General features: G+C 35.5%; 2 protein-coding genes and 1 non-coding gene across 3 annotated transcripts; 1 reads left to right on the forward strand and 2 right to left on the reverse strand.

Moving 5' to 3' along the window:
• Positions 1–2178: 2178 nt before the first annotated feature.
• On the reverse strand, positions 2179–2286 carry LOC148562779 (small nucleolar RNA R71). Its single transcript, XR_015886970.1, has one exon. It is a non-coding gene; the product is annotated as a small nucleolar RNA R71 (small nucleolar RNA).
• A 16422-nt stretch (positions 2287–18708) lies between these two features.
• On the forward strand, positions 18709–21602 carry LOC148562780 (uncharacterized). Its single transcript, XM_088490988.1, has 3 exons — positions 18709–19297; positions 19778–20770; positions 20872–21602. The coding sequence occupies exons 1-3, from the start codon at positions 18709–18711 to the stop codon at positions 21600–21602; spliced, it is 2313 nt and encodes a 770-aa protein (XP_088347114.1).
• Positions 21603–21609: 7 nt separating this feature from the next.
• Positions 21610–23449, reverse strand: LOC148562781 (serine/threonine-protein phosphatase 7 long form homolog). The gene is made up of 4 exons (XM_088490989.1): positions 22743–23449; positions 22578–22668; positions 21799–22456; positions 21610–21713 (listed from the first exon to the last, which is right to left on the reverse strand). Exons 1-4 carry the CDS (start codon positions 23447–23449, stop codon positions 21610–21612), a joined length of 1560 nt encoding a protein of 519 aa, XP_088347115.1.
• Positions 23450–26362: the final 2913 nt, after the last annotated feature.

The raw sequence follows: 26362 nt of genomic DNA on the forward strand, positions 1-26362 counted from the left end.
TGAGGTTTCCACTTATCTTTGTAGGAGCCTTTTGGTGCCCATCAATTTGGCTGTTGTATGTAATGCTCTGCTAAAGCTTGGCTGGCCATTTTGCCATGTCTAATTCTTTTGGACCGAAGTTTTAGACTAACATTGCATGATTCCTGGAATTCTTATTAAAAATTTTGTATCTCTTTATTTCTTTTTCCAAAAAATTTTTCGAAAAATATAAAAAAATTATAAAATCATAAAAACCAAAAATATTTTGTGTTTCTTGTTTGAGTCTAGTGTCAAATTTTAAGTTTGGTGTCAATTGCATCTTTTTAATTTTCTTAAATTTTCAAAAATTTATGCATTGTGTTCTTTATTGATCTTCAAGTTGTTCTTGATAATTTTCCTTGTTTGATCTTTAAATTTTCTTTTTTTGTGTCTTTTCTTGTTTTTCATATGCATTTTTGAATTACTAGTGTCTAAAGTTTAAAAAATTTTAACTTTGGTGTCTTGCATGTCTTTCTTTTCTTAAAAATTTTCAAAAATATGTTATTTATGTTCATCATGATCTTCAAAGTGTTCGTGGTGTTCATCTTGACATTCAAAGTGTTCTTGCATGCATTATTTGTTTTAATTTCAAATTCTTATGTCTTGTGTCATTTTGTTATTTTTCTCTCTCCTCATTAAAAATTCAAAAATAAAAAATAATATCTTTCCCTTATTTTACTCATAAATTTCGAAATTTTGGGTTGATTTAGTCAAAAGTTTTAAATTTTAGTTGTTTCTTGTTAGTCAAGTCAAAATTTCAAATTAAAAATTCTATCTTTTCAAATCTTTTTCAAAATCAAATCTTTTTCATTTTTCCTTCATGTTTTTCAAAAATTCTTCAAAATTAATTTTCAAAATCTTTTTCTTATTTTTATTTCATATTTTCGAAATTATTGCTAACATTTAATATTTTGAGTAAAAAATTTTCAAGTTGTTACTTGCCTATTAAGAAAGGATAAATCTTTGAATTCTAGAATCATATCTTTTAGTTTCTTGTTAGTCAAGTAATCAACTTTAATTTCAAAAAATCAAATCTTTTTAATTTCCTTTTCAAATCTTTTTCAAAATGAATTTCAATCATATCTTTTTCAAAATTTAATTTCAAAATCCTTTTCTGACTTCGTATCTTTTCAAAATTTATTTTCAAATCTTTTTCATTTAACCACTTGATTTGTTTGTTTAATTTTAAAAAGTTTACTATTTCTTATCCTTTTCAAAACTACCTAACTATTTTTCTCTCTCTAATTTTCGAAAACCACTAACAACTTTTTCAAAATTCCTTTTAATTAACTAATTGTTTTAAATTATAATTTAATTTTATTTCTCTTCTTAAATTTCGAATTCTAACTAATAATTAAAATAAAAACAAAAATATTTTTCTTCTCTTTTAAATAATTTTTGAATACACTCTCTCTCATCTCTTTCTATTTATTTTATTTATTTACTAACACTTTTCTTCTTCTTAAAATTCGAACCATCTCCCTCTCTCTGTGTTCGAATTCTCTTCATTCTCTCTCTATCTTATTCTTCTATTCTTCTCTTCTTCTACTCACATAAAGGAATCTCTATACTGTGACATAGAGGATTCCTCTTCTTTTCTGTTCTCTTCTTTTTCATAAGAGCAGGAACAAGGATAAAAACATTCTTGTTGAAGCTGATCCTGAACCTGAAAGGACTCTAAAGAGGAAGCTAAGAGAAGCTAAAGCACAACACTCTGAAGAGGACCTAACAGAAATTTTTGAAAAAGAAGAAGTTATGCCAGCCGAAAATAACAACAATGGTGGAGATGCAAGGAAGGTGCTTGGTGACTTTACTGCACCAACTTCTGACTTCTATGGAAGAAGCATCTCAATTCCTGCGATTGGAGCAAACAACTTTGATCTTAAGCCTCAATTAGTTTCTCTAATGCAGCAGAATTGCAAGTTTCATGGACTTCCATTGGAAGATCCTCATTAATTCTTAGATGAATTCTTGCAAATCTGTGACACTGTTAAGACCAATGCGGTTAATCCTGAGGTCTGCAGGCTTATGCTTTTCTCCTTTGCTGTAAGAGACAGAGCTAGGATATGGTTGGACTCACAACCTAAAGAAAGCCTGAACTCTTGAGAAAATTTGGTCAATGCTTTCTTGGCCAAATTCTTTCCACCTCAAAAGTTGAGCAAGCTTAGAGTGGAAGTCCAAACCTTCAGACAGAAGGAAGGTGAATCCCTCTATGAAGCTTGGGAAAGATACAAGCAATTGATCAGAAGGTGTCCTTCTGATATGCTTTCAGAATGGAGCATCTTATGTATATTCTATGATGGTCTGTCTGAATTATCCAAGATGTCCTTGGATCACTCTGCTGGTGAATCTCTTCATCTGAAAAAGATGCCTGCAAAAGCCCAGGAACTCATTGAGATAGTTGCAAATAACTTGTTCATGTACACTTCTGAAAGAAATCCTGTGAATAATGGGACAACTCAGAAGAAAGGAGTTCTTGAGATTGATACTTTGAATGCCATATTGGCTCAGAACAAAATATTGACTCAGCAAGTCAATATTATTTCTCAGAGTTTGACTGAAATGCAGGCTACATCAGGCAATACTAAAGAAGCCTCCCCTGAAGGAGAAGCTTATGACCCTGAGAATCTTGCAATAGAAGAGGTGAATTACATGGGAGAATCCTATGGAAACACCTATAATTCTTCATGTAGGAATCATCCTAATTTCTCATGGAAGGATCAATAGAAGCCTCAACAAGGCTTTAATAATAATAATGGTGGAAGAAATAGGTTTGGTAATAGCAAGCCTTTTCCATCATCTTCTGAGCAACAGACAGAGAATTCTAAGCAGAGCCTCTCTGACTTAGCAACCATAGTCTCTGATCTATCTAAGACCACTCTCAGTTTCATGACTGAAACAAGGTCCTCCATCAGAAGTTTGGAGGCACAAGTGGGTCAGCTGAGTAAAAGAGTTATTGAAATCCCTCCTAGTACTCTCCTAAGCAATACAGAAGATAATCCAAAGAGAGAGTGCAAGGCCATCAATATGTCCAACATGGCTGAACTTGTAGAGGAGGAAGAGGCAGTGATTTCCAGTGAGGAAGACCTCAATGGATGTCCACTGGCCACTAAAGAGTTCTCCAATGAGGAACTAAAGGAATCTGAGGCTCATACAGAGACCATAGAGATTCCACTGAACTTACTGTTGCCATTCATGAGCTCTGATGAGTATTCTTCCTCTGAAGAGGATGAAGATATTGTTGAAGAGCAAGTTGCTCAATATCTAGGAGCAATCATGAAGCTGAATGCCAAGTTATTTGGTAATGAAACTTGGGAGGATGAACCTCCATTGCTCATCAATGAACTGAATGTTTTGGTTCAACTGAAATTACCTTAGAAGAAATCGGATCCCGGAAAATTCTTAATACCCTGTACCATAGGCACCATGACCTTTGAGAAGGCCCTGTGTGACCTGGGGTCAGGAATAAACCTTATGCCACTCTTTGTAATGGAGAAACTAGGGATCTTTGAGGTACAAGCTGCTAAATTCTCACTAAAACTGGTAGACAAATCAAAGAAACAGGCTTATGGACTTATAGAGGATGTCTTAGTGAAGGTTTTAGGCCTGTACATCCCTGCTGATTTTATAATCCTAGACGCTGGGAAGGAAGAGGATGAATCCATTATCCTTGGAAGACCCTTCCTAGCCACAGCAAGAGTTGTGATTGATGTGGACAGAGGAGAGTTGGTCCTTCAATTAAATGAGGACTACCTTGTGTTTGAAGCTCAAGGATCTTCTTCTGTAACCATGGAGAGGAAGCATGAAAAGCTTCTCTCAATACAGAGTCAAACAGAGCCTCCACACTCAACTTCTAAGTTTGGTGTTGGGAGGCCACCATTAAGCTTTGAGTCTCTGTGAAGCTCTCTAAGAGCTCACTGTCAAGCTATTGACATTAAAGAAGCGCTTATTGGGAGGTAACCCAATGTTATTTAATTATATTTATTTATTTTTCATTGTTATTTTATGTTTTCTTTAGGTTAATGATCATGTGAAGTCATAAAAATAGCTGCAGAATAAAGCAAAATCGAAAAAAGCATAAAAAATAGCACACCCTAGAAGACAGGCTTACTGGCGTTTAAACGGCAGTAAGGATAGCAGAATGGGCATTTAACCCCCAGTCTAGCAGCATTCTGAGTGTTTAACGCCAGAAATGGCAGCCAGACTGGCGTTAAACTCCAGAAAAGGGTGTCTAGCTAGCGTTAAACGCCAGAAAGGGACAGCAGACTGAAGTTTAACGCCAAGAAAGGTAGCAGAGCCGGTGTTAGATGCCAGAATTGGCACACAGAGGGCATTTAAATGCCAGAATGGTGCAGGGAGCAGAATTCCTTGACACCTCAGGATCTGTGGACCCACAGGATCCCCACCTACCCCATCTCTTCTTTTCTCCTCTTCACACCTTTCTATAACACTCTTCCCCAAATACCCTTGACCAATCACATCAATACCTCTTCCCCAAACATCATTCACCTATCAAATCCTACCTTCTTCCCCATATTCTCTTCACCACTCACATCCATCCATCATAAACCCCACCTACCTCACCATTCAAATTTAAACCATTTTCCTCCCAAACCTACCCTTTCATAACCGAATTCCCTCTCTCTCTCTTACCATATAAATACCCCTCCTTACCACCTTCCATTTCACACCTCTTACACACCTCAACCCCCTTGGCCGAACTCACTTCTCCCCTCCATCTCCTCTATTTCTTCTGCTTCTCCTCATTTCTTCCTTCTTTTTGCTCGAGGACGAGCAAACCTTCTAAGTTTGGTGTGGAAAAAGCTTTGATTTTTGTTTTTCCATAACTATTAATGGCACCTAAGGCTGGAGAAACCTCTAAAAAGAGGAAAGAGAAGGCAATTGCTTCCACCTCCGAGTCATGGAAGATGGAGAGATTCATCTCAAAAGTGCATCAAGACCACTTCTATGAAGTTGTGGCCAAGAAAAAGGTGATCCCCGAGGTCTCCTTCATGCTCAAAAAGAGTGAATATCCAGAGATCTGACATGAGATTCAAAGAAGAGGTTGGAAAGCTCTCACCAACCCCATCCAACAAGTCGGAATCTTAATGGTTCAAGAGTTTTATGCTAATGCATGGATCACTAAGAACCATGATCAAAGTATGAACCCGAACCCAAAGAATTGGCTCACAATGGTTCGGGGGAATTACTTGGATTTTAGTCCAGAAAATGTGAGGTTGGCATTCAACCTGCCAATAATGCAAGGAGATCCTCATCCTTTCACTAGAAGGGTCAACTTTGATCAAAGGTTGGACCAAGTCCTCATGGACATCTGTGTGGAAGGAGCTCAATGGAAGAAAGACTCAAGAGACAAGCCGGTTCAATTAAGAAGGCTTGACCTCAAGCCCGTGGCTAGGAGATAGTTGGAGTTCATCTAACGCTCTATCATTCCTACTAGCAACCGGTCTGAAGTTACAATAGACCGGGCTATCATGATGCATAGCATCATGAATGGAGAGGAAGTAGAAGTTCATGAGATAATAACCCTAGAACTTTACAAGGTGGTGGACAAGCCCTCTATTTTGGCAAGGTTAGCCTTCCCTCATCTCATCTGTAACCTATGCAATTCAGCTGGAATTGTCATAGAGGGAGACATCCTCATTGAATGAGACAAGCCCATCACTAAGAAAAGGATGGAGCAAACAAGAGAGCCCACTCATGGACCTCAACAAGAGCATGAGGAAATCCCTCATCAAGAAATCCCTGAGATGCCTCAACGGATGCACTTTCTTCCACACAACTATTGGGGGCAAATCAACACCTCTTTGGGAGAATTGAGTTCCAATATGGGGCAACTAAGGATGGAGCACCAAGAGCATTCCATCATCCTCCATGAAATTAGAGAAGACCAAAGAGCCATGAGGGAGGAGCAACAAAGGCAAGGAAGAGACATTGAGGAGCTCAAGCACTCCATAAGATCTTCAAGAGGAAGAACTAGTCGCCATCACTAAGGTGGACCCGTTCTTTAATTTTCTTGTTCTTATTTTCCTGTTTTTTCGAATTCTATGCTTTATGTTTTGTCTATGTTTGTGTCTTTATTACATGATCATTAATGTCTAGTGTCTATGTCCTAAAGCTATGAATGTCCTATGAATCCTTCACCTTTCTTAAATGAAAAATATTTTTATTTGCAAAAGAACAAGAAGTACATGATTTCGAATTCTATCTTGAAATTAGTTTAATTATTTTGATGTGGTGGCAATACTTTTTGTTTTCTGAATGAATGCTTGAACAGTGCATATTTTTGATATTATTGTTTATGAATGTTAAAATTGTTGGCTCTTGAAAGAATAATGAAAAAGGAGAAATGTTATTGATAATCTGAAAAATCATAAAATTGAATCTTGAAACAAGAAAAAGTAGTAAAAAACAAAAGCTTGCGGAAAAAAAGGAGGCAAAAAAAATAAAGAAAAAAAGAAAGAAAAAGAAAAAGCAAGCAGAAAAAATCAATAGCCCTTTAAACTAAAAGGCAAGGGTAAAAAGGATCCAAGGCTTTGAGCATTAATGGATAGGAGGGCCCAAAGGAATAAAATCCTAGCCTAAGCGGCTAAATCAAGCTGTCCCTAACCATGTGCTTGTGGCGCGAAGGTGTCAAGTGAAAAGCTTGAGACTGAGCGGTTAAAGTCGTCGTCCAAAGCAAAAAGAGTGTGCTTAAGAGCTCTGGGCACCTCTAACTAGGGACTCTAGCAAAGCTGAGTCACAATCTGAAAAGGTTCACCCAGTTATGTGTCTGTGGCATTTATGTATCCGGTGGTAATACTGGAAAACAAAATGCTTAAGGTCACAGCCAAGACTCATAAAGTAGCTGTATTCAAGAATCAACATACTGAACTAAGAGAATCAATAATACTATCCGAATTCTAAGTTCATATGGATGCCAATCATTCTGAACTTCAAAGGATAAAGTGAGATGCCAAAACTGTTCAGAAGCAAAAAGGCTACTAGCCCCGCTCATCTAATTGGAACTAAGTTCATTGATAAGTTTAGAATTCATTGTATATTCTCTTCTTTTTTATCCTATTTTGTTTTTAGTTGCTTGGGGACAAGCAACAATTTAAGTTTGGTGTTGTGATGAGCGGATAATTTATACCCTTTTTGGCATTGTTTTTACATAGTTTTTAGTATGTTTTAGTTACTTTTTATTATATTTTTATTAGTTTTTATTAAAAAATCATATTTCTGGACTTTACTATGAGTTTGTGTGTTTTTCTGTAATTTCAGGTGTTTTCTGGCTGAAATTGAGGGACCTGAGCAAAAATCTGATTCAGAGGCTGAAAAAGGACTGCAGATGTTGTTGGATTCTAACCCTCCTGCACTCGAAATGGATTTTCTGGAGCTACAGAAGCCCAATTAGCGCGCTCTCAATTGCTGGAAAGTAAACATCTTGGGCTTTCCAGCAATATATAATTGTCCATACTTTGCCCGAGATTTGATGGCCCAAACCGGCGCTAAAAGCTAGTCTAAACTGGCACCAGAATTGGAGTTAAACGCCCAAACTGGCACCCAAGCTGGCGTTTAACTCCAAGAACATCCTATGCACGTGAAAGCTTTAATGCTCAGTCCAAGCACACACCAAGTGGGCCCCGAAAGTGGATTTCTGCACTATCTGCACTTAGTTACTCATTTTCTGTAAACCTAGGTTACTAGTTTAGTATAAAAACTACTTTTAGAGATTTATTTTATATCTTTTGATAACTTTTGATCTTTTGATCATACTTTGGAGGCTGGCCATTCGGCCATGCCTAGACCTCTTTCACTTATGTATTTTCTACGGTGGAGTTTCTACACCCCATAGATTAAGGTGGGGAGCTCAGCTGTTATTCATGAATTAATGTAATTACTACTGTTTTCTATTCAATCACGCTTGATTCTATTTCTAAGATACTCACTCATACTTCAATATGGAGAATGATATGATCCGTGACACTCATCATTATTCTCAATTCTATGAACGCGTGCCTGACAACCACTTCCGTTCTATCTGAGCTCAACGTAGTCATTGGGCGACAGCTTGAGTGCGTATCTCTTGGGTATCTAATACACGGACCGAGTCCGTGAGATTAGTATCTTCGTGGTATAGGCTGGAACCAATTGGCAGACATTCCTGAGATCCGAAAAATCTAAACCTTATCTGTGGTATTTCGAGTAGGATTTGGGAAGGGATGACTATGACAAGCTTCAAACTTGCAAATGTTGGGCACAGTGACAGTGTGCAAAAGAATAAGGATCCTATTCCGATGCTAGTGAGAACCAACAGATGATTAGCCATGCGGTAGCTGTACCTGGTATTTTTCATTCGAGACGAGAAATCCGACAGTTGATTAGCCATGCAGAGATCGTACCTGGTATTTTTCATCCGAGAGGATCATACAGCTTACCATGGAAGGGAGCACGCATGATTAGAAGAAGGCAATAGGAAAGCAGAGGTTCAGAAGCAATAAAGCATCTCCAAACGCTTATCTGAAATTCCCACCAATGAATTACATAAGTATCTTTATTTTATTTTATGTTTTATTTATCTTTTAATTATCAAAACCCCACAACCATTTGAATCCGTCTGACTGAGATTTACAAGATGACCATAGCTTGCTTCAAGCCGATAATCTCTGTGGGATCGACCCTTACTCACGTAAGGTATTACTTGGACGACCCAGTGCACTTGCTGGTTAGTTGTGCGGAGTTGTGAAAAGTGTGAATCACAATTTCGTGCACCAAGGGGTCTCAGGATCATTATGTGAGTAAACATCTGATCTTGTGATATAAAATTAGAAATTAACTATATAGCTGTTGTACTAATAATTATAACATGTGTTACATAGGAGTCCTATACGTAGATACTAGAGGCCGCGACTCAGCAATCTCAGCAAAGTGGAGAGGACACTAGTGGCTCTGCTACTTCAATCGTCAATCCCGATGCGGTTTAGCGCGAGACCGTCTCAGTGTCGTACAAGATCTGTGTATACGGGATGGGGTTGTTCTTCGCTAGCAGCCTCTAGATTTCCACGTTGACTTGAGGCTGCAAGTGTAGTAGCTCACTCGCAGCCTTCATCAACAGGCTCAAGAGCTGACCGATTATCGGAAGAAGTAGTATTAGGAGATCCTCGCACGCGTGCAGGCACGGATGACCTCAGGCTGGAGTAGAGGCAATAGCTGGAGCGGCTTCAGCCAATGGAGGGTCAGATGGATGTGTACTAGGTTCAGATGCGCGCCGCTGGTATCATCCTTGCTGGTGGCACACAGATAGCACCGCCTTCGGCGCTGCCTTAGCAGGACCACGGGAACAACGGCAATGATTAGCTGGATCTTTAGTGATTATGGCTTCATTTTTTCGTTTCATCTATTTTTATTTGATTTATTATACTTTTAATTTATTTAAACATTTGATATTTAATATTACATAATTGGTTTCTATTATTTATAAATTGACCATTAATTGTGTGAAAAATAAATTTAAATAAAAATTAAAATTAAAAAAATTTGCGTCACAATTTTTTTTTTTAAATTGTCATTACCGTCGGATTTACCGAGGGAATAATCCGACAGTAATAATGTGGGAAACAATATGTGTGGCGCCAACATTACTAACGGATTTAACCAAATAGTTTTTTGAGCAGGTAATCCATCGCAGAATCTGACGGTAATTACCGTCGGATAAAAAAGATTCGACGGTAATTACCGTCGAACAAAAAAATCCGACGGTAACCATTTACCGGTGAGGTTTATACCACCCGATTCCTTCCGACGATTTAATTACCATTGGATTTTATTCATTTTTTGGACGGTAAATTCGACGGTACTCAACATTTTTCTTGTAGTGGCATGTGTATTCTTTTTTTGGGATTGGAACTCCTCGAAACACAACTTTCCGAATAGAGAATGAAAGAGGTTTCTTGATTTTGAGCCATGTGTGTGTGGAAGTCTCAAAGAAAAACTAAGAAAAAAAAGAAAAACTGAGAAAAAGAGAAATCTCAGAGAAATATGAACCTTATTATTTTTTGGTTACCCACGGTATTCCCCAACCCGACAGGCCAATGACTAATCTGCCGCGGATCGGAGCTCCATTTAAGGGTCTGCCGCTGGCCAATGGATTGCTGTATGCACAAGGTAGGATTCGAACCCCCGACACTTGCTTAAGCGGACGAGTGAGCTGACCATTCGACCAACTTAAGTTAGTTAATATGAACCTTATTATAGATTGAAGACAATGGTATATAAGTAATTTTACAATTTACTAATTTTTTTATATTTAATATTAATAGGGATTAAATTGAAAATTGTTTTATGGTATAGAAATCTAATTGAAAAGAAAAAGTATAAAAAGCTAACTAAAAATCCGATAAAACTATAAACACCTGCAAATAATTAAACCTAATAATAATTTACTATTAAAAAATAGTCTATAGGCTATTTTTGTTTTATCCAAGATAATAAACTTTCATATATTAAAAGAAGATTATGATATAAACCATAAAAGGTTAATAGTATGTATTACATAAAAAAAAGAGACTTCCAGTATCTAAAAAGAGTATAAATAATAAATAATGAAGAAAGGGCTAAATTTTTACAAACGTAACTTTTAAAGAATAGAATTTAAATTCTCTAAATTTTAAATTTTCACTTTAAAAAATAAAGTGAAATTTTTTATTATTAAATATTTTTTTCATATTTTTTTTGTCCCACCTATAAAATAAATAATAATAAATTATATTTCACCTTTTAAAGTGAAATTTAAAATTTAGAAAATTCAAATTTTCAATAATAACTATGTTATAATTAATATGTTTAATAATATATTATTGAAAACAAATAAATAACAAATATTATATTCTAGGCATTTTTTATGGCTTAAATAATTATTTATATTTGATAGATTATTTTTTACATTTAAGAATTATAATTTATCGTTAATACTTTTGATATTTTAGTTTAACATTTAAAAATTTTAACTTTATCCCTTATATGATTAGGGTTATTAAACTTGTATATATTACAAAAAAAAGTTGTGTGCTTTTAATTTAGTTTTATCCACTAGTCCCAAAATAATTGAAATCCCCTTATGCGATGATCATTGGATTTGGATATCATTTTCCAAGCTTTGAGAATAATAAGTTTTACAGTAGACAGTGGTTGGATAATCTTGCAATGCTTGAAATCGTCATGTACTTCACATGGCTGCAATTCTAGTCAATCATTGATGGCGCAATATCAAAATGGAAACTATCATTACCTTTGTTCTTTTTAAGAGAAAATTGCGTTTTACCTATGTTTTTATGTAGATTATGTGCACTTTATCCTCTTAAATCTTAAAATACATGGTTTCACATTCACGCTCTCCTAAAACTATTTCGAATTTCTAAATTCACCATTTCAATATACGACTTTTTCACAAAAAATTTTATGAGTTTAATTAGGTTAAATTATTTTATTAATTCCGGTAATTTTATTAAATTTGTTTTTATATAAATTTTTTTAGTTAAGTTCTTATACCAGTTTAAAGTTGTGATTATATTTCTGTTGTATAAAAAATTTTTGATTTGACAGAATATATTAAGACATATTTGATAGTAGTATGCGATGGATAAAAATTTTGTAATATTTATCGTTAAAAAATAGTAAATTACCTATTATAAATTTAAAATTAGTATAAAAATTTAATTAAAAAATTTTTAAATATAAAGTTTTAATTATAAATTTAAAAAAATATAAAGATTAATAAAATAATTTAAACTTTAAAGATGATAAAATACAATTAACATTATCTTGTTTTTTTTTTTTTCAAATTATGGTGTTGTTCTCCTAACAATACCAAAGTGGAGCTATGACTATATATTTGATTATCAAAACTTTTGGCCTAATCAATCTCTATAGATGCAAATTACAATCCTCTAATTGGACGATTATTAGTGTGTACTAGTATATAGAAATGTCACATCTCTACGAATTAGTTGTTGAATTGTGTAAGGTAAAGACAAAATTTGCCAGCTTACACACACTTTTGCCACATACTTTTTCCAATTAGAAAATTACAAAAGCAATATGTTAAGATAGATAACTTGTTACACTTGAACTCTCATTATCAATTGGAAAAAAGGAGCTTTATGTGTCAGTTTCTTTAGAAACACTCTCATTTTTAGGCTCTAAAATTGATTTAAGCAAGTCAACAAGATGATGACCTTAAGAGGAATCAATAGAGTTAGTTGTAACGTGATGAATTTTCTTGGCTGCTTGGAACAGTATAGTGAAGGTTAATAAGTGCCCAATAGGCCAAACAAGTTTCACAAATAAAGCAAAGAGTGATGAGAGGAAAGTAAAATAGGCATGCTTCAATTTGTGACTACGCATTCCATTGGCATCTGCTACCAATTTTAATGGCTTCAATTTACGACTTTTTAGAATGACATTGCAGATAAACATACAAGTTCATAATATGCTATACCTTAAAATTAATTTATTTATTGATTATAAACATATTGATTATAGCCTGAAATTTTTTCCTCCAAAATCTTATATTATATTGTTTGATCCAACTCTTCTGACTTCTGAGTTGTGAAAATATTTCAACGGTTTGTTGAAAATCATCAACGGTTAAACAAATTTAAAGTTTTTCCATTATAATATAGCACATAATTTTTTATGAAGATTTAATTTTAATGTATTATGATGTCAATAAAATTTAAATTGATATTCAATCATATATTATTATATCACAAAATAGTTATTTTTCATATATACACAAACTTCCTCGGATAAATGTTTTTCTCATCTTTTGACTATGAAACATTTTTCTTTCATATGATGAGGCATGTTATTATCTTATGGGTATATATTGTTTCTTTAGAGCAAAAGCCAAATCCTAGTGGGCACTGAAGTGTGTGACCCACCATCACATGGCATGTGAGATCCTCAATTTGAATGGTCCACATAATAATAATAATAATAATAATAATAATAATAATAATAATATTCTACTGCACAAAGCCTTACGTTATAGTCGTAAATTAAAGGTGGTGAAATATTACGACCTCTAAAACTCAAAAGTACGTATATAGTAATTGAAAAATAATAATATATCTAGGAGCCTCTAAAAAAAAGATGACATAACAAATAATCGCATCGCACTTGAAATGTTGATGATATAAAGTTTTGGTATACAGAAACAAAAGAAATATATAAGAGTTTAAAGGAAATACATAGCAAATACTAGTCTCAATCTGAAGATAAAACCGGCTAAAAAATATAATACAACTCAGAAGTATACAAAATACAACATGTTTCTCCATAAATCAATCTTTAAGAGGGATATACACCAAGTATATATTCAAAAGTGGAGAAATAAACAACACTAGACACAAAATGCAAAATGTCAAGGAGTTTTCACTTTCATAGAGAGTTTGGCACGCTCCACGAGGTGCATCACATCCTGTATTTGAAAATAACAAAATTCGACAACAGGTGAGAACGCGAAGATTTCCAGTAGGATAATAATTTCAAATAGAGACTATGTAAAAATATATGAATCCGCTAAACAATCCTAAACTCCAAATGCACCAGATTCAAGTCTAGGGTCCTTTCTAAATTCAAACAGGGACAATCAAACTAAGTCTCAGTCATACTAGTGATCTCAAAATCTCAGTTCTTCCTAATACAAGTCATTATCTCTCTATATATCATAATTGTCCAAATTCAGTAATTTTATATCAAAATTCAGTCCCAATGGTATCGATTTATTCTCAATATTTAGTCTCAACCCGGAACAAGTGGAACGAGGCCACAACTCTTACATTTACTCAAGGAGTTCTAATCTCAACCCGAAACAAGTGGGGCGAACCACAGCCCTTGCATCTACCTAAGAAGTTCCAATCTTCAACCTGGAGCAAGTGGGGCGAACCACACCCTTGCATTTACCCAGGGAGTACCAATCCTCATCTCGGAGCAAGTGGGGTGAACCACACCCTTGCATCTACCCAGGGAGTTATCATATCAATCCAACTTATTTTCGTCATCCAATCATATAAACTCATCCCTTTGATTACTTCTAATCTCATTTCGACTCATACTTTCTAGCTGGCCTTGTCTTTGCGGGTCGAGACTAGTATTTGCTTTGTATTTCTTTTGAACTCTTATATATATTTCTTTTTTTTTCTGTATACCGAAACTTTATATCGTCGATGTTTCGAGTGCGATGCAATTATTTGTTATGTCATCTTTTCTTCACAGGCTCTTAGATATATCATCATTCTTCAATTACTATGTACGTATTTTTGAGTTTTAGAGGTTGTAATACCTCTTCACCTTTCATTTACGAATATAGCGTGAGACTTTGTGTGGTAGGGTGCTATACGGTGAATCCCGGTTCAATTGTTTTAACCCGTTGGCCATCTTTGCGCCAAAACTTGTAAGATTAGTGCTTTAATTCGTATTCTAATTATTTTTCTCACCCTATCACAGCCTCCGACCCAATTTTCATATCAACGCCTCAATAGGCAATCAAATCATAACATTTATTCAATCACAATTTCATTCAAACTCAATCAAAGTCATACTCATTTTGTAATTTTACACTTTATCTCGTCAATGCTCAATCATCAACCAAACCAATATATATCACAATTCCCAATAAATCAAACAATCAACCACAATATTTTAACAATAATTCTAGGTTCACTAGCCTAGGATTTTATGTCACATTACATGGTATTTATCCAAAACTTAAATTCATACCTTAACGTCGCAAATTTCAAGCTTTTCCTTCCAACTTCCATGCCTCAAATTGATTCACACCAATGTCCAAGTCCAAATTCTACAAATCCACCAAATCAAGCTTCTAATTACTCAATCTAACATCATATTATACAATTTGGCACAATATCAAAATTAGGACTCATATAAATTGATAAACCAAGAAAAAAAAAGAGATTCTTACTTTTATCCATTGACTTTAATTATAGAAACCACTAAGAATACAAGACAGAGAACTCCTATGATATCAAAATTATCAAAAATCCTCAATACCCAAGCTCAAAACGCGAAAGCATATTTGAATAAGAAAATGGATCTAGAATTTTGAGTTACTCACTAAACTAATAAGATAGAATTGAAGAAGACGAGATAAGTTTCGCGTGGCCACAAATGACTCGTCAATCGAAACTCCGAATCAAAAGTTATGGACAAATGAAGATGGTGAATGTTAGGATTTTCTTCTTCCCATTTCTCTCTTATATCCATCCTTCTCCCTCTCAAATGGATGAAATGGGTTAAGTGTGGGTTTAAATAATGTGGACTTGGACCGATGAAGTCCAGTTCAATTGTTTTAACCCGTTGGCCCAACTTTAAACTAAAATCTTTAAGATCAATACTTTAATTCGTATCCTAATTATTTTTACTCTCCCAAATTAAAAATCTTTAATTTCCTAATTTTTTTCTCATTTAATTTATTTATTAATTATTAATTAATTATTTATCATTTACCTGGGTTTTATACACTGCGGCCAAGCCCACATTATTTAAACCCACACTTAACCCATTTCATCACCATTTCATCCATTTGAGAAGGAGAGGGGCGGATAGAAGAGAGAAAAGGAAAGAAGAAAACCCTAATATTCATCACCATCTTCATTTGTCCATAACTTTTGCTCCAAAACTCCAATTGACAAATCGTTTGCGGCCACGCAAAGCTTATCTTCTCTTCTTCAATTCTATCTGATTAGTTTGGTGAGTAACTCGAAATTCCATTTCTAATTTCTTATTCAAATCTGATTTCATATTTTGAGTTTGGATATTGAAGATTTTTGGTGATTTTGATATCATAGGAGTTCTCTAACTTGTGTTCTTGGTGGTTTCCATCATTAAAGTCAGTGGATAAAGGTAAGGATTTCTTTTTCCCTCTTGGTCCATCAATTTATATGAGTTCTAGTTTTAATATTGTGCCAAATTGTATGATATGGTGTTAGATTGAGTAATTAAAAGCTTAGTTTGGTGGATTTGTGGAATTTGGACTTAGACATTAGTGTGAATCAATTTGAGGCTTGAAAGTTAGAAAGAAAAGCTTAAAATTTACGACATTAAGGTATGAGTTTAAGTTTTGGATAAATACCATGTAATGTGACATAAAATCCTAGGCTAGTGGACCTAGGATTATTATTGAATTATTGTGGTTGATTGTTTAGTTTAGTGAAAATTGTGATATATGTTGGTTTGGTTGATGATTGAGCATTGATGAGATAAAGTGTGAAATTGAAAAATGAGTATGACTTTGATTGAGTTTAAATAAAATTGTGATCGAATAAATGTTGTGATTTGATTGCCTAGTGAGGCGTTGATATGGAAATTGGAGCGGAGGTCATGATAGGATGAGGAAATTCCCTACTTGGTAAGTTAAAGTAAGTGATGGTGTAGTTATGTGGTGATTGATGATGTTGAGTTGAATAATTGATCTAATTTGGTATGAATTATTGCTATGTTGCAATTGGTTGAAATAATGAGTGAATTTAGTTTTGGTTGTAAATTTTGGATATGGGAGTATTATGTGTTGTTGTTGTGAAATGATATATATGATAGAATGTATGAAATGAGTTATGATTGGGTTGATTAGGCTCGAAATAGATAGGGACTGGTAAGTGAATGTTTGAAGTGTTTAGAAATGGTATTGGAGTAGATTTGAACTAAATTGAATTGAGAATTAATGAAATTGGAGAATTGTGAGAATTAGTAATAATGAATTTTTAACTAACTTTGATGGGACATAACTTGGCGCTTAGAGTTTGGATTTTTATCAAATTTATCTTAAATTAGAGGTGATGATGAGAGCTTTAAATCGGATTAAGAATGAAGAAAAACAGAATTTTGAAGAGAAAGTTATGAGAGTTTGAAATTGAGTATAAAAATCTAAAATATGAGAATTTGCGAAAAAATTAGAAATTGTTGTATGTGTGTGCACGCACATGGTTGTGCGCACACACAAGTCAGAATGGGTGAAGGGACTGTGCGTACGCACGAGGGGTGTGCGAATGCACGAGAGGAATTTTACAAGTGATGCGTATGCACGACTGGTCCTGCGTACGCACAAGCTGGAAAATGCTTCTGATTTGTGCGTACAAGAGTGATGTGTACGCACAAGTCCTCTTTTCTCAATTAAACTCTGTTTTTGACTGTTTAGTTTTTCAATAAGCTTGTAAACTTTCGTAACCCCTATATTGATTATAGAGATAGTGGATTAGAGGGTAGAAAATATTGGGAAGGAAATTATTGAGTCGAAATGAGATTGGAAGTGATTGAAGAAATGAGTTCATATGATTGAATGATGAAAATAAGTTATATTGATATGATAATTTTCTGGGTAGATGAAAGGGTGTGGTTTGCCCTATTTGCTTTGAGTTGAGGATTGGTACTCCCTGGGTAGATACAAGGATTGTGGTTCACTAGTATGGCTGCGACTTAGTCTGATTTTTTCTGTTTGAATTTAGAAATGACCCTAGACTTGAATCTGGTGTATTTTGGAGTTTAGGATTGCCTAACAAGTTCATATCTTTTTACATAGTCTTTGTTTGGAATTATTATCCTACTGGAAACTTTCGGGTTCTCACCTGTTGTCGGATTTTGTTATTTTCAAATGCAGGACGTGATGCATTTCGTTGAGCATGCCGAATTCTTTATGAAAAGCAAAGACTCCTTTACATTTTGCATTTTGTACTTAGTGTTGTTTATTTCTCCACTTTTAAATATATACTTGTATATCCCTCTTAGAGGTTGATTTATGGAGAAATAGATTGTATTTTGTATACTTCTAGGTTATATTATACTTTTTAACCGGCCTTATTTTCGCAGGTCGAGACTAGTATTTGCTATATATTTCCTTTAAACTCTTATATATATTTCTTTTGTTTTTGTATACCAACGCTTTACATCATCGAAGTTTCGAGTATAATGTGATTATTTGTTATGTCATCTTTTTTTTCACAAACTCCTAGATATATTATCATTCTTCAATTACTATGTACGTACTTTTGAGTTTTAGAGATCATAATATCTCACTACTTTTAATTTACGATTATAGCGTAAGACTTTGGGCTCAATTTTATGGATATTGGGCCAATGTGCGTGCTATGCCTGGATATGGATTTGTGGGGAGCTAGACAAATATGTGGGACAGTTCTTTTGTCAGTGCGATGAAGAGGAATTCGGAGGGTGCGTGTTCTTTGTAATGAGTTTTTTAGTCACTAATCGCAGGGTCCGATTAGTGTGGGAAGGAAGAAATTTTGTGGCCTTGAAATCGGACCCTTCGATTTCTTTAGTGGGTGCATATCGCACGGTCCGATTTCTAAGTGGAGGAGTTGCATCAAGGAACAAAGTAATCGGACCCTACGTTTTCTTGAAGAGTATTGGAACACGGATGGTCCGAGTTGGCTTCCTTTTTTTTTTAAAAAACATTTCAGTTTAACCTAGTCGAAGGGTGCGAGTTCGTCAATGTTACTTATATAAAAGAGTGAAGTGAAGTGGTGGGAGCTTAGTGCCGTCTTCGTCCTTCGTGAACGGCTGCTTGTTCTCTTCTTCTTGTTGGGTTTTTTCAGTTTTGCTTTTAAATATTTACTTGTTAAGACTAAGCTTATGCTTATTTTTTGTTGAGCGAAAAAAATGAGTGATAGAGTTTTACTAAAAATATATTATTTTGGTCAGATTTTGTTACAAACGAGTGAAGGAGTGAAATTTATTTGTGAAAATCCACTAGATGTTGTTATTCCTTTTATTATTTCATTTGAAGAACTCAAAGGTATAATCTGTGAAAAGATTAATTCTGAGAGGGCAAGAAAGATATCCTGTATTCTATATAGATATCCTGTACCGGTGTTTGGTGGGTTCATTCAGTATGAAACCAAATATGTGACGGATGAAGCAAGCATGCAGGATATGTTTTCAATGTATATTGGAAATCGGTCTCAGATTTCGTTCCTCGAGTTGTATGTTGAGTTTGAACAATCTGAGGCTGACCGGAATATTCTACGGGAAGAGTATAATAGTGACAGTGAAGAAGAGTTCGAAAGCAACTACGAATTTGTTGGTCCAGATGGAGATGAAGATCAAGGCGACGGAACCATGGCCCCAGATGTGACAGAAGTGGCAAATGCACTCGCAAACGAAGTGCCGTTTGAGGAGCCATCATTCATGCGAGCGTTGGACTTGGAAGCCATGCATGCACCGGAATTTCTGGAATATATGACTGCAGGTAACGTAATTGTGGTGTTAGTTTTTTTTTTGGGGTCATGGATTTAGTAATTAATAATTTACATTTTTTTAACAATTACTAGTAATTATTCATGCGTTAATTTAGTTTTGAATAATTTAAATAATAATTAAATTCTCTATAATGTGGTTACATGCGTTAAAATGCGTGAGTCACTGGACATTATTATTTGAACAGCTTCGAAGCATGAAACGGTTTAGAGACCGTGAACCGGACCGGACCGGTCCGGTTTGTGTGGATTATCGGTCCGGTTCGATTGGTTTACCGGTCAAACCGGACGGTCCGGTCTAGTTTTTACATTTGCCCTGGATGTTCTTATTTTGTTTAGAGTGACATAATAACATGTTGCCAAATCTGGATTTATATCATACTAGTTGCAGTGAAATTTGATTTTCCTTTTAGAATTGGTTTTTAAATACTTGTGGATTAATGAAATTTTTTCAATGGTGGTTGTCGCAGCAGAGGTTCCTATTGTCGCAGATGGTGAATTTGCCATCGGTATGGAGTTCAGTTCCAAGAAAGCTGTTATTAAGGCGGTAAAAGAGTATACGATACGACGAAGCGTAGACTACCGGGTGTATGAGTCTGAGCCGTTGACATTTTATGCCAAATGTACACAGTATGGGTCAGGGTGTGATTGGGTTATCAGGGTTAGCTTGATCAGCAGGAAGTACTGTTGGGTTATAAGGAGGTATAATGGTAGCCACACCTGTACCAGAGCCACCATTTCACAGGACCATTCGAAGCTGGATTCTATCACAATTGCAGAAGCAATAAAGCCACTGGTTGAGGCTGACCCCTCCATAAAGGTAAAATCAGTTATAGCAGAGGTGCAATCGAAGTTCAACTATACGGTGAGTTACCGGAAAGCATGGTTGGCTAAGCAAAGGGCAGTAGAGAAAATATTTGGAGGTTGGGAAGCCTCTTATGAAGCGTTGCCTATATGGATGGAGGCCATGTGTCACAAGGAGCCAGCTGCTGCCGTCCATTTTGAGACTATGCCTGCATATCAAGGCGATGACTTGGTGGGTAATATTCGGGTTCTGCATCGTGTATTTTGGAGTTATTACCCTTGTATTAGGGCATTCAGACATTGTAAGCCGATTGTCCAGGTGGATGGGACGCACCTGTACGGAAAGTATAAGGGTTGTTTGCTTGTGGCAGTTTCACAGGATGGCAACAACAATATCGTCCCGATTGCGTTTGCTATTGTGGAGGGAGAGACTTCTGATGCTTGGCATTTTTTCCTTAGTAACCTGCGTCAACATGTTGTAACTCGGGATGGGGTCGGTCTAATATCGGACCGGCACGAGTCCATTAATGCAGCTGTGGAACGCAGTAACGGAGCTTGGTCACCTCCAAGAGCTTTTCATATGTTTTGCATCAGGCATATAGAGTCGAATTTTCTGAGAAAGTTCAAGGCCCCATACCTCCAAAAGTTGGTCGTCAACATCGGTAATAATTTATTCAATTTAAGCAAATAATTAACAATATCTTCCTTAAATAATTCTTTTTGACCTCCATTACTTTTCTCTGTATATGTTGTGATATACCAGGATATTCAAGGACGGTCCGGGAGTACGAAGTGCGTTACCAGCGGTTACGGGAATGTGGCGAAGCGTACACAAACTGGTTAAACCGAATTCCTCGCGAACAGTACGCATTGGCCTTCGATGGTGGGTACAGATGGGGTCACATGACGACGAATCTAGTGGAGTGCATCAATTCAGTTTTGAAGGGTGCACGCAATCTCCCGATTACTGCTCTTGTGAAGGCAACATTCTACAGACTAAACGAGTTGTTCACCCGGAAAAGAGCGGAGGCGGAAGCCCGGATCAATGCTGGCCATATGTTTTCTGATGTCGTGACCTCGAAGTTGCATGCAAACCAACTTGCATCAGGAAACATCCAGGTTAGTTGCTTTGATCGCCAGAATGAGGTGTTTGAGGTTCGCGAGATGCCGAGCGGTATGGAGTTTGCAGTTGATCTACGTGGCATGCGATGTGACTATGGTGAGTTCCAGGTGGACCGGCTCCCGTGCAGACATGTGTTCGCATGTTGTGCCAACCAGCAGCTTGATTGGCAACTATATGTGCATGATGTGTATAAGATGGACCAAGTACGGCGGGTATACCGAGCACGGTTTCGGCCACTAGGCAACCCTACAACATGGCCAGCTTATAATGGACCTCGGTTCATACCAAATCCGTACTTGAGACGGGTCACGAAAGGTCGCCCCAGGATGACGCACTTTCTGAGTCCCATGTTAAGACGGTTAGGATTCTGAGTATTGGTCACACCGCGTCCACCCTCACTTCTACTAGAGTCATCAACAGATACGAACCCCCCGGAAGCAACGAATGATGTATGGCCTGGATACCTCGCATCCAACGAATACCTGCCTGGCATGAACTCAGGCTGATGGCCATATTGTGATTGTGCGGCATCCGCAGCCATGAACCCAAGCAACTGGGTAAAAGAACCTCCTTCGCCTGTCTCAAACTGTGACATACCCCAATATTGTTGCTGCATTGGAAATGATGGGGTGAACTGTGTCTGAGGTACAAACGGATTTGAGGACTGAGGTTGTTCATGTGGAAGCTGATTTGGAGGTGAAATATGCGGATGCTGTTCTTCGTTGTCCTCATCCATATCCTGACTACCTTCATCGGTATCCTCATTACCCTCATCCATACCATCATTACCCGCACCCATATCCTCATTACCCACATCATCTTCACCCACAAGATTCGACAAGCATAAGTGGTTCCGAAATTTTGATCGGTACCAGGTCATGTAACTATCCAATGGATGCTGTGAAGGGATGGGAACCTCAAAAAGAATATAGTGATACCTGTTTGTCCAATGCATCACCCAAACTAAATGAGTCGGTGCCGTGGCCCAGTTAAGATTCTTCGGACCAGTCAGAACCTCCCCATGCGCCTTATCCAGATTCTGCTCCTCAGCAGGTACGCCCTGAACGAAACCAAACTGGCGCCTGATCCTATCGGTGGCGTGCCACTCGATACATTCAAATGACACCAACGGAACTGTGGCGCTCCATACAACCGATTGCATGTAAATTTCAGGAGGAATTATGTTCGGATCGACACGATCCACAGCATACGCAACCCAGACAAACTGAAAAATTAAAGGAAACTCATGATTAGAACCCACAATTCAAAGAACAATGTAAATTTCAGGATATAGTTTTATAGAAGACCCTAAACCCGAAACTATAACTTCTTTAATCAAAATGCACCTGGCCTTCCTGAAGTTCATCAAAGGCCTTCCTAAAGTGATCGAGCTTCAGATATCTATATCGTCGGTCAGTACGCTCCCAGTTACGCCACCTAATATGTTATTTTCAATTAGCACAACTGAATCTTAATTATCAATAAACAGGTACATTGTAACATAATATTACCTATTTGCTAGCGGAAAGCTGCGGGGTTCTCTAGGAAGCGGTGATAGATATGGCAGTCGGATCCAAGCCCAACCGAGCAGAAGTGTTAGTGGTCCATCTATTTCCTTACAGTTATAGCGAGATGCCCTACATAGGGCCCTGTAAAGGTGTGCTAGGCAGGCAGATCCCCAGCTATACTGTCCAATACTGACAAAATCACGAAGCAAGGGTAGAAACTTCCAATGCACGCCTGCCCCAGACTTATCCCCAAACAATATCGTCCCAATCAGCAACATAATGTGGCACCTCACATACCTTTGTATACTGATTTCATCGGTCAATTCTAAATTCTCTTTTAAATTCCGCAACCAGGTCAGTTTTATGCAGCTAGATCTACAGTCCTCCTTACGCGGTGCAACGCCAAATTGAAGCAAACACTCCGCCTCCATGGCTTCAAAGCTACTCATTGTCATTCCTGTAACCGGAAGACCATCTGTGGAGAGACCAAGAATTAGAGCCACATCTTCAAGAGTCACCGAACATTCACCAATGGGAAGATGGAACGTATGTGTGTCAGGGTGCCAACGCTCGATTAGAGCATTTACCAATGCTTTTTGACACTGCACTATCCCAATCTGAGAGACATGATAGAAACCGGTAACTCGTAGATGCTCCTCTACCCTATCGTTGTACCGATCCGGAGGAAGTGGGTGGTTACATGTCAACATTCGTAATTTCTACAGAAAAAAAAAAACAAATTACTTGTCAGATAAACAACAACAACTACTAACCTACCTTCGTCAATCACTTTACTGAATCCTAATATAACTAAATATTCTAACTTGTAAAATTATTTAATTAATCCTTAAAAATATTCACAACTGCAAATAAAAATCATTACTAATACATATATTCCTAATCAAATTTCTCAACCATATTACAACATCTTGAAATTTATTTAATATCAACGACTCATTTGTTAAACATTTTTCCCTCAATAATATAAAATAATAACAACCAGTATATGCCATCACTCATATTCTAACAACGATAATAATTAACTTGCTAACAATAACTACGACAATTAAATAAATTTATATATTCTCATAATAAAAAATTTAACATGCCTTAATTAGAATAATCATAATAATCATTCAACATTAACACTATCTCACAATAACATTAACATGAACTTCTCCATCAGTAACAATTATAGTTAAATGTTAAAAAAAAAAACATTTAAATACTAACGTTCCTTCCCACTACAATTATACTAAAATTTAATTATAAATTAAAATAAAAACTACATTCCACACTTAGTTAATATAATAAGTAAGCTTTTCCTATTGACTTCTCTTTTTTAATTTCATTGGCAGTCTTCGGACTACAATAACAATAACAAATTTCACTACATTAATTTTTATAACTAAAAATCTGTAAACATTTTCTGAAAAAATCTAACAAATTTTGAAAAAATTAGTAATAATTATTCTATTTTTATTCTTTAATTGCATTTTTCATAACAACCATAATAATTAATTTTTTAGCATTAATAAGTATAAATATAAATATAATAAATTAATAAAATTTAAAAAAAATTTAAAAAAACTTACATAATCAGGATCACTGAGATAATGGATAATGTGAAGCTCAAATCGATCAACATCTTTGATTTTGTATTTTTTTGGCATGGTTCTTGCTCTTCCACCATGCAAAGCAAGCAGAGAAAGGGAGAAGATGGGTGACCCTGAGAGCGAAATGTGAGAGAGACTGAATTGAATTCGGATGGAGAGAGAGAGCTGTGAGGGGTCTTTGTTGCTCTCTGTGGCACCGTTCGGGGTACAGCGAGAGCGCGCCGCGTGTCAACCCTTCCAACAACTCGGACCGTGCGATAGGGTGGGGAGAAATCGGACGGTCCGTGATGCATGGCGTTTTCGTTGGGTCCGAGTTGCAGGCTTCACTTCACCAACTTCACTCAACTCGGACCGTGCGTTTTGCAGTTTGAACACGGAGGGTCCGAGTACTTCGTCCCTGACACCACATTTTGGTGAAGCTCCTCCCACCCCCATATCAGAGTTCTACACCTTCCTAGGCTCCATATGTAAATTATAAAGCGTAAGACTTTGTGTGGTAAGATATTACAATTATTATTATTATTATTATTATTATTATTATTATTATTATTATTATTATTATTATTGATGAATTTAACTAACGAGCTTAGGGACCGAGAAGGAGCAAAAACGTAGGCCTAAGAAAAAGATGATGCAAGAAGCCAACAAGTGAATCCCTCCCAAACTAACACAAAAGTAATCACAATTTCGCAAATGTTGGCATGCACCTACAAAAATCCTGTCTTTTCTCATGCTGTGTTGTAATTCACTAATTTGACACAATACGACAAATAAAATAATGTAGTTAGTAATCAATGTTTTCGATTCGAATACTGAAAATAAAATAAAAAATTAGTAGCTGGCTCGTATGTCTCCTTTATAAGAGTTTAACAGGATTATCAAATTAGATTAAATTAATCGAATTTTTAATATTAAGATTGGAATGATTTATAATGGATTAATATTTAAATTAGATTATTTTTAAATTTATCTATAAAAGATTTTATCATTCAAAATTATAAAGTAATTACGTTTGTTATTTCGTCATTTTATTAACAGTTTTTATTAAAGATTGATGATGTAAAATGTTAATTGACAACATATATGACACCTAATATGTTTAATTGGACGTTGATTAAATATATTTATAAAAATTTATCAATTTAATTATATTTTTCAGTTACATAAACTATAATCTTAATATAACTTAGAGACTAAATTATTAGATTTTTATAAAAATATTTGGCACCAGGTGTCAATTATATTGTCAGTTAATATTTTACATTATCAATAATTGATAAAAACTGTTAATAGAATTATGGAAGAATAAATGTGATTAATTTATAATTTTTAAATGACTAATTTAATTAATAAAAATTTTTAAAAATAAATTTAAAAATAATTCAGCTTTTACAACCTAATTTGATAATTAACCCATAGTTAAATCGAGAAAAAAAAAAGAAACAAAAATGGTAATAATCCCAAAACAAATGTCATTAAATTATATATCTCTTAATGATATCATTGTTAGACATTTTATACATTGAGACATTTTGCATCTCTTGAATTAGCTTTTGAAGTTATTTAAATTCACATTAATGACTCCTCGTTCAACCTACATATTTCATCACTGTACCAGAACAACATCCAACTTAACAAGTCTAGATACATATTCAAGTACACCTTCATATTTCAATTAATTAAAATGGAGCTAATTTCAAACTGCTCATTCAACTTCTAAGTATGCAGTGCATGTTAGGTCCTTTTTGGGCGATTTGACATGTTAGGTCTTTTGCCTCTGAATTTTAGTTTAAAGTGATAGGATAACCAAATTTTTGGAAAGTTTTGTGATAATTATAGGTCTTTAAAAAACTGAAATACCAATTAAGTTCTAAAGAAAAATTTGTGATAGATTATAAGTCTTTGAAAAAAGTGTGAATATATTCTTGAAAATTAAAACGTTGGATTTACAAGTTTCTAAAAAAATTATAATATTAAATATAATTCATTTTTTTGAGTCTTTCATTT

This window comes from Arachis ipaensis, chromosome B6, assembly GCF_059453495.1.
Source record: "Arachis ipaensis isolate K30076 ecotype BB chromosome B6, ASM5945349v1, whole genome shotgun sequence".
In the NCBI taxonomy this organism is placed as follows: Eukaryota; Viridiplantae; Streptophyta; class Magnoliopsida; order Fabales; family Fabaceae; genus Arachis; species Arachis ipaensis.

Bases quoted from the DNA above. Each gene is read 5' to 3' on its own strand.
- LOC148562781 (XM_088490989.1), bottom strand. From the start codon at position 23,449: ATGTTGACATGTAACCACCCACTTCCTCCGGATCGGTACAACGATAGG. The intron at 22,457-22,577 runs GTGCATTTTGAT...TTAATTTTTCAG, and splicing joins ATGAACTTCAGGAAGGCCAG to TTTGTCTGGGTTGCGTATGC. The intron at 21,714-21,798 runs GTTCTTTTACCC...CATGCCAGGCAG, and splicing joins GTTTGAGACAGGCGAAGGAG to GTATTCGTTGGATGCGAGGT.
- LOC148562780 (XM_088490988.1), top strand. From the start codon at position 18,709: ATGAGTGATAGAGTTTTACTAAAAATATATTATTTTGGTCAGATTTTG. The intron at 19,298-19,777 runs GTAACGTAATTG...TTGTCGCAGCAG, and splicing joins TCTGGAATATATGACTGCAG to AGGTTCCTATTGTCGCAGAT. The intron at 20,771-20,871 runs GTAATAATTTAT...GTGATATACCAG, and splicing joins AAAGTTGGTCGTCAACATCG to GATATTCAAGGACGGTCCGG.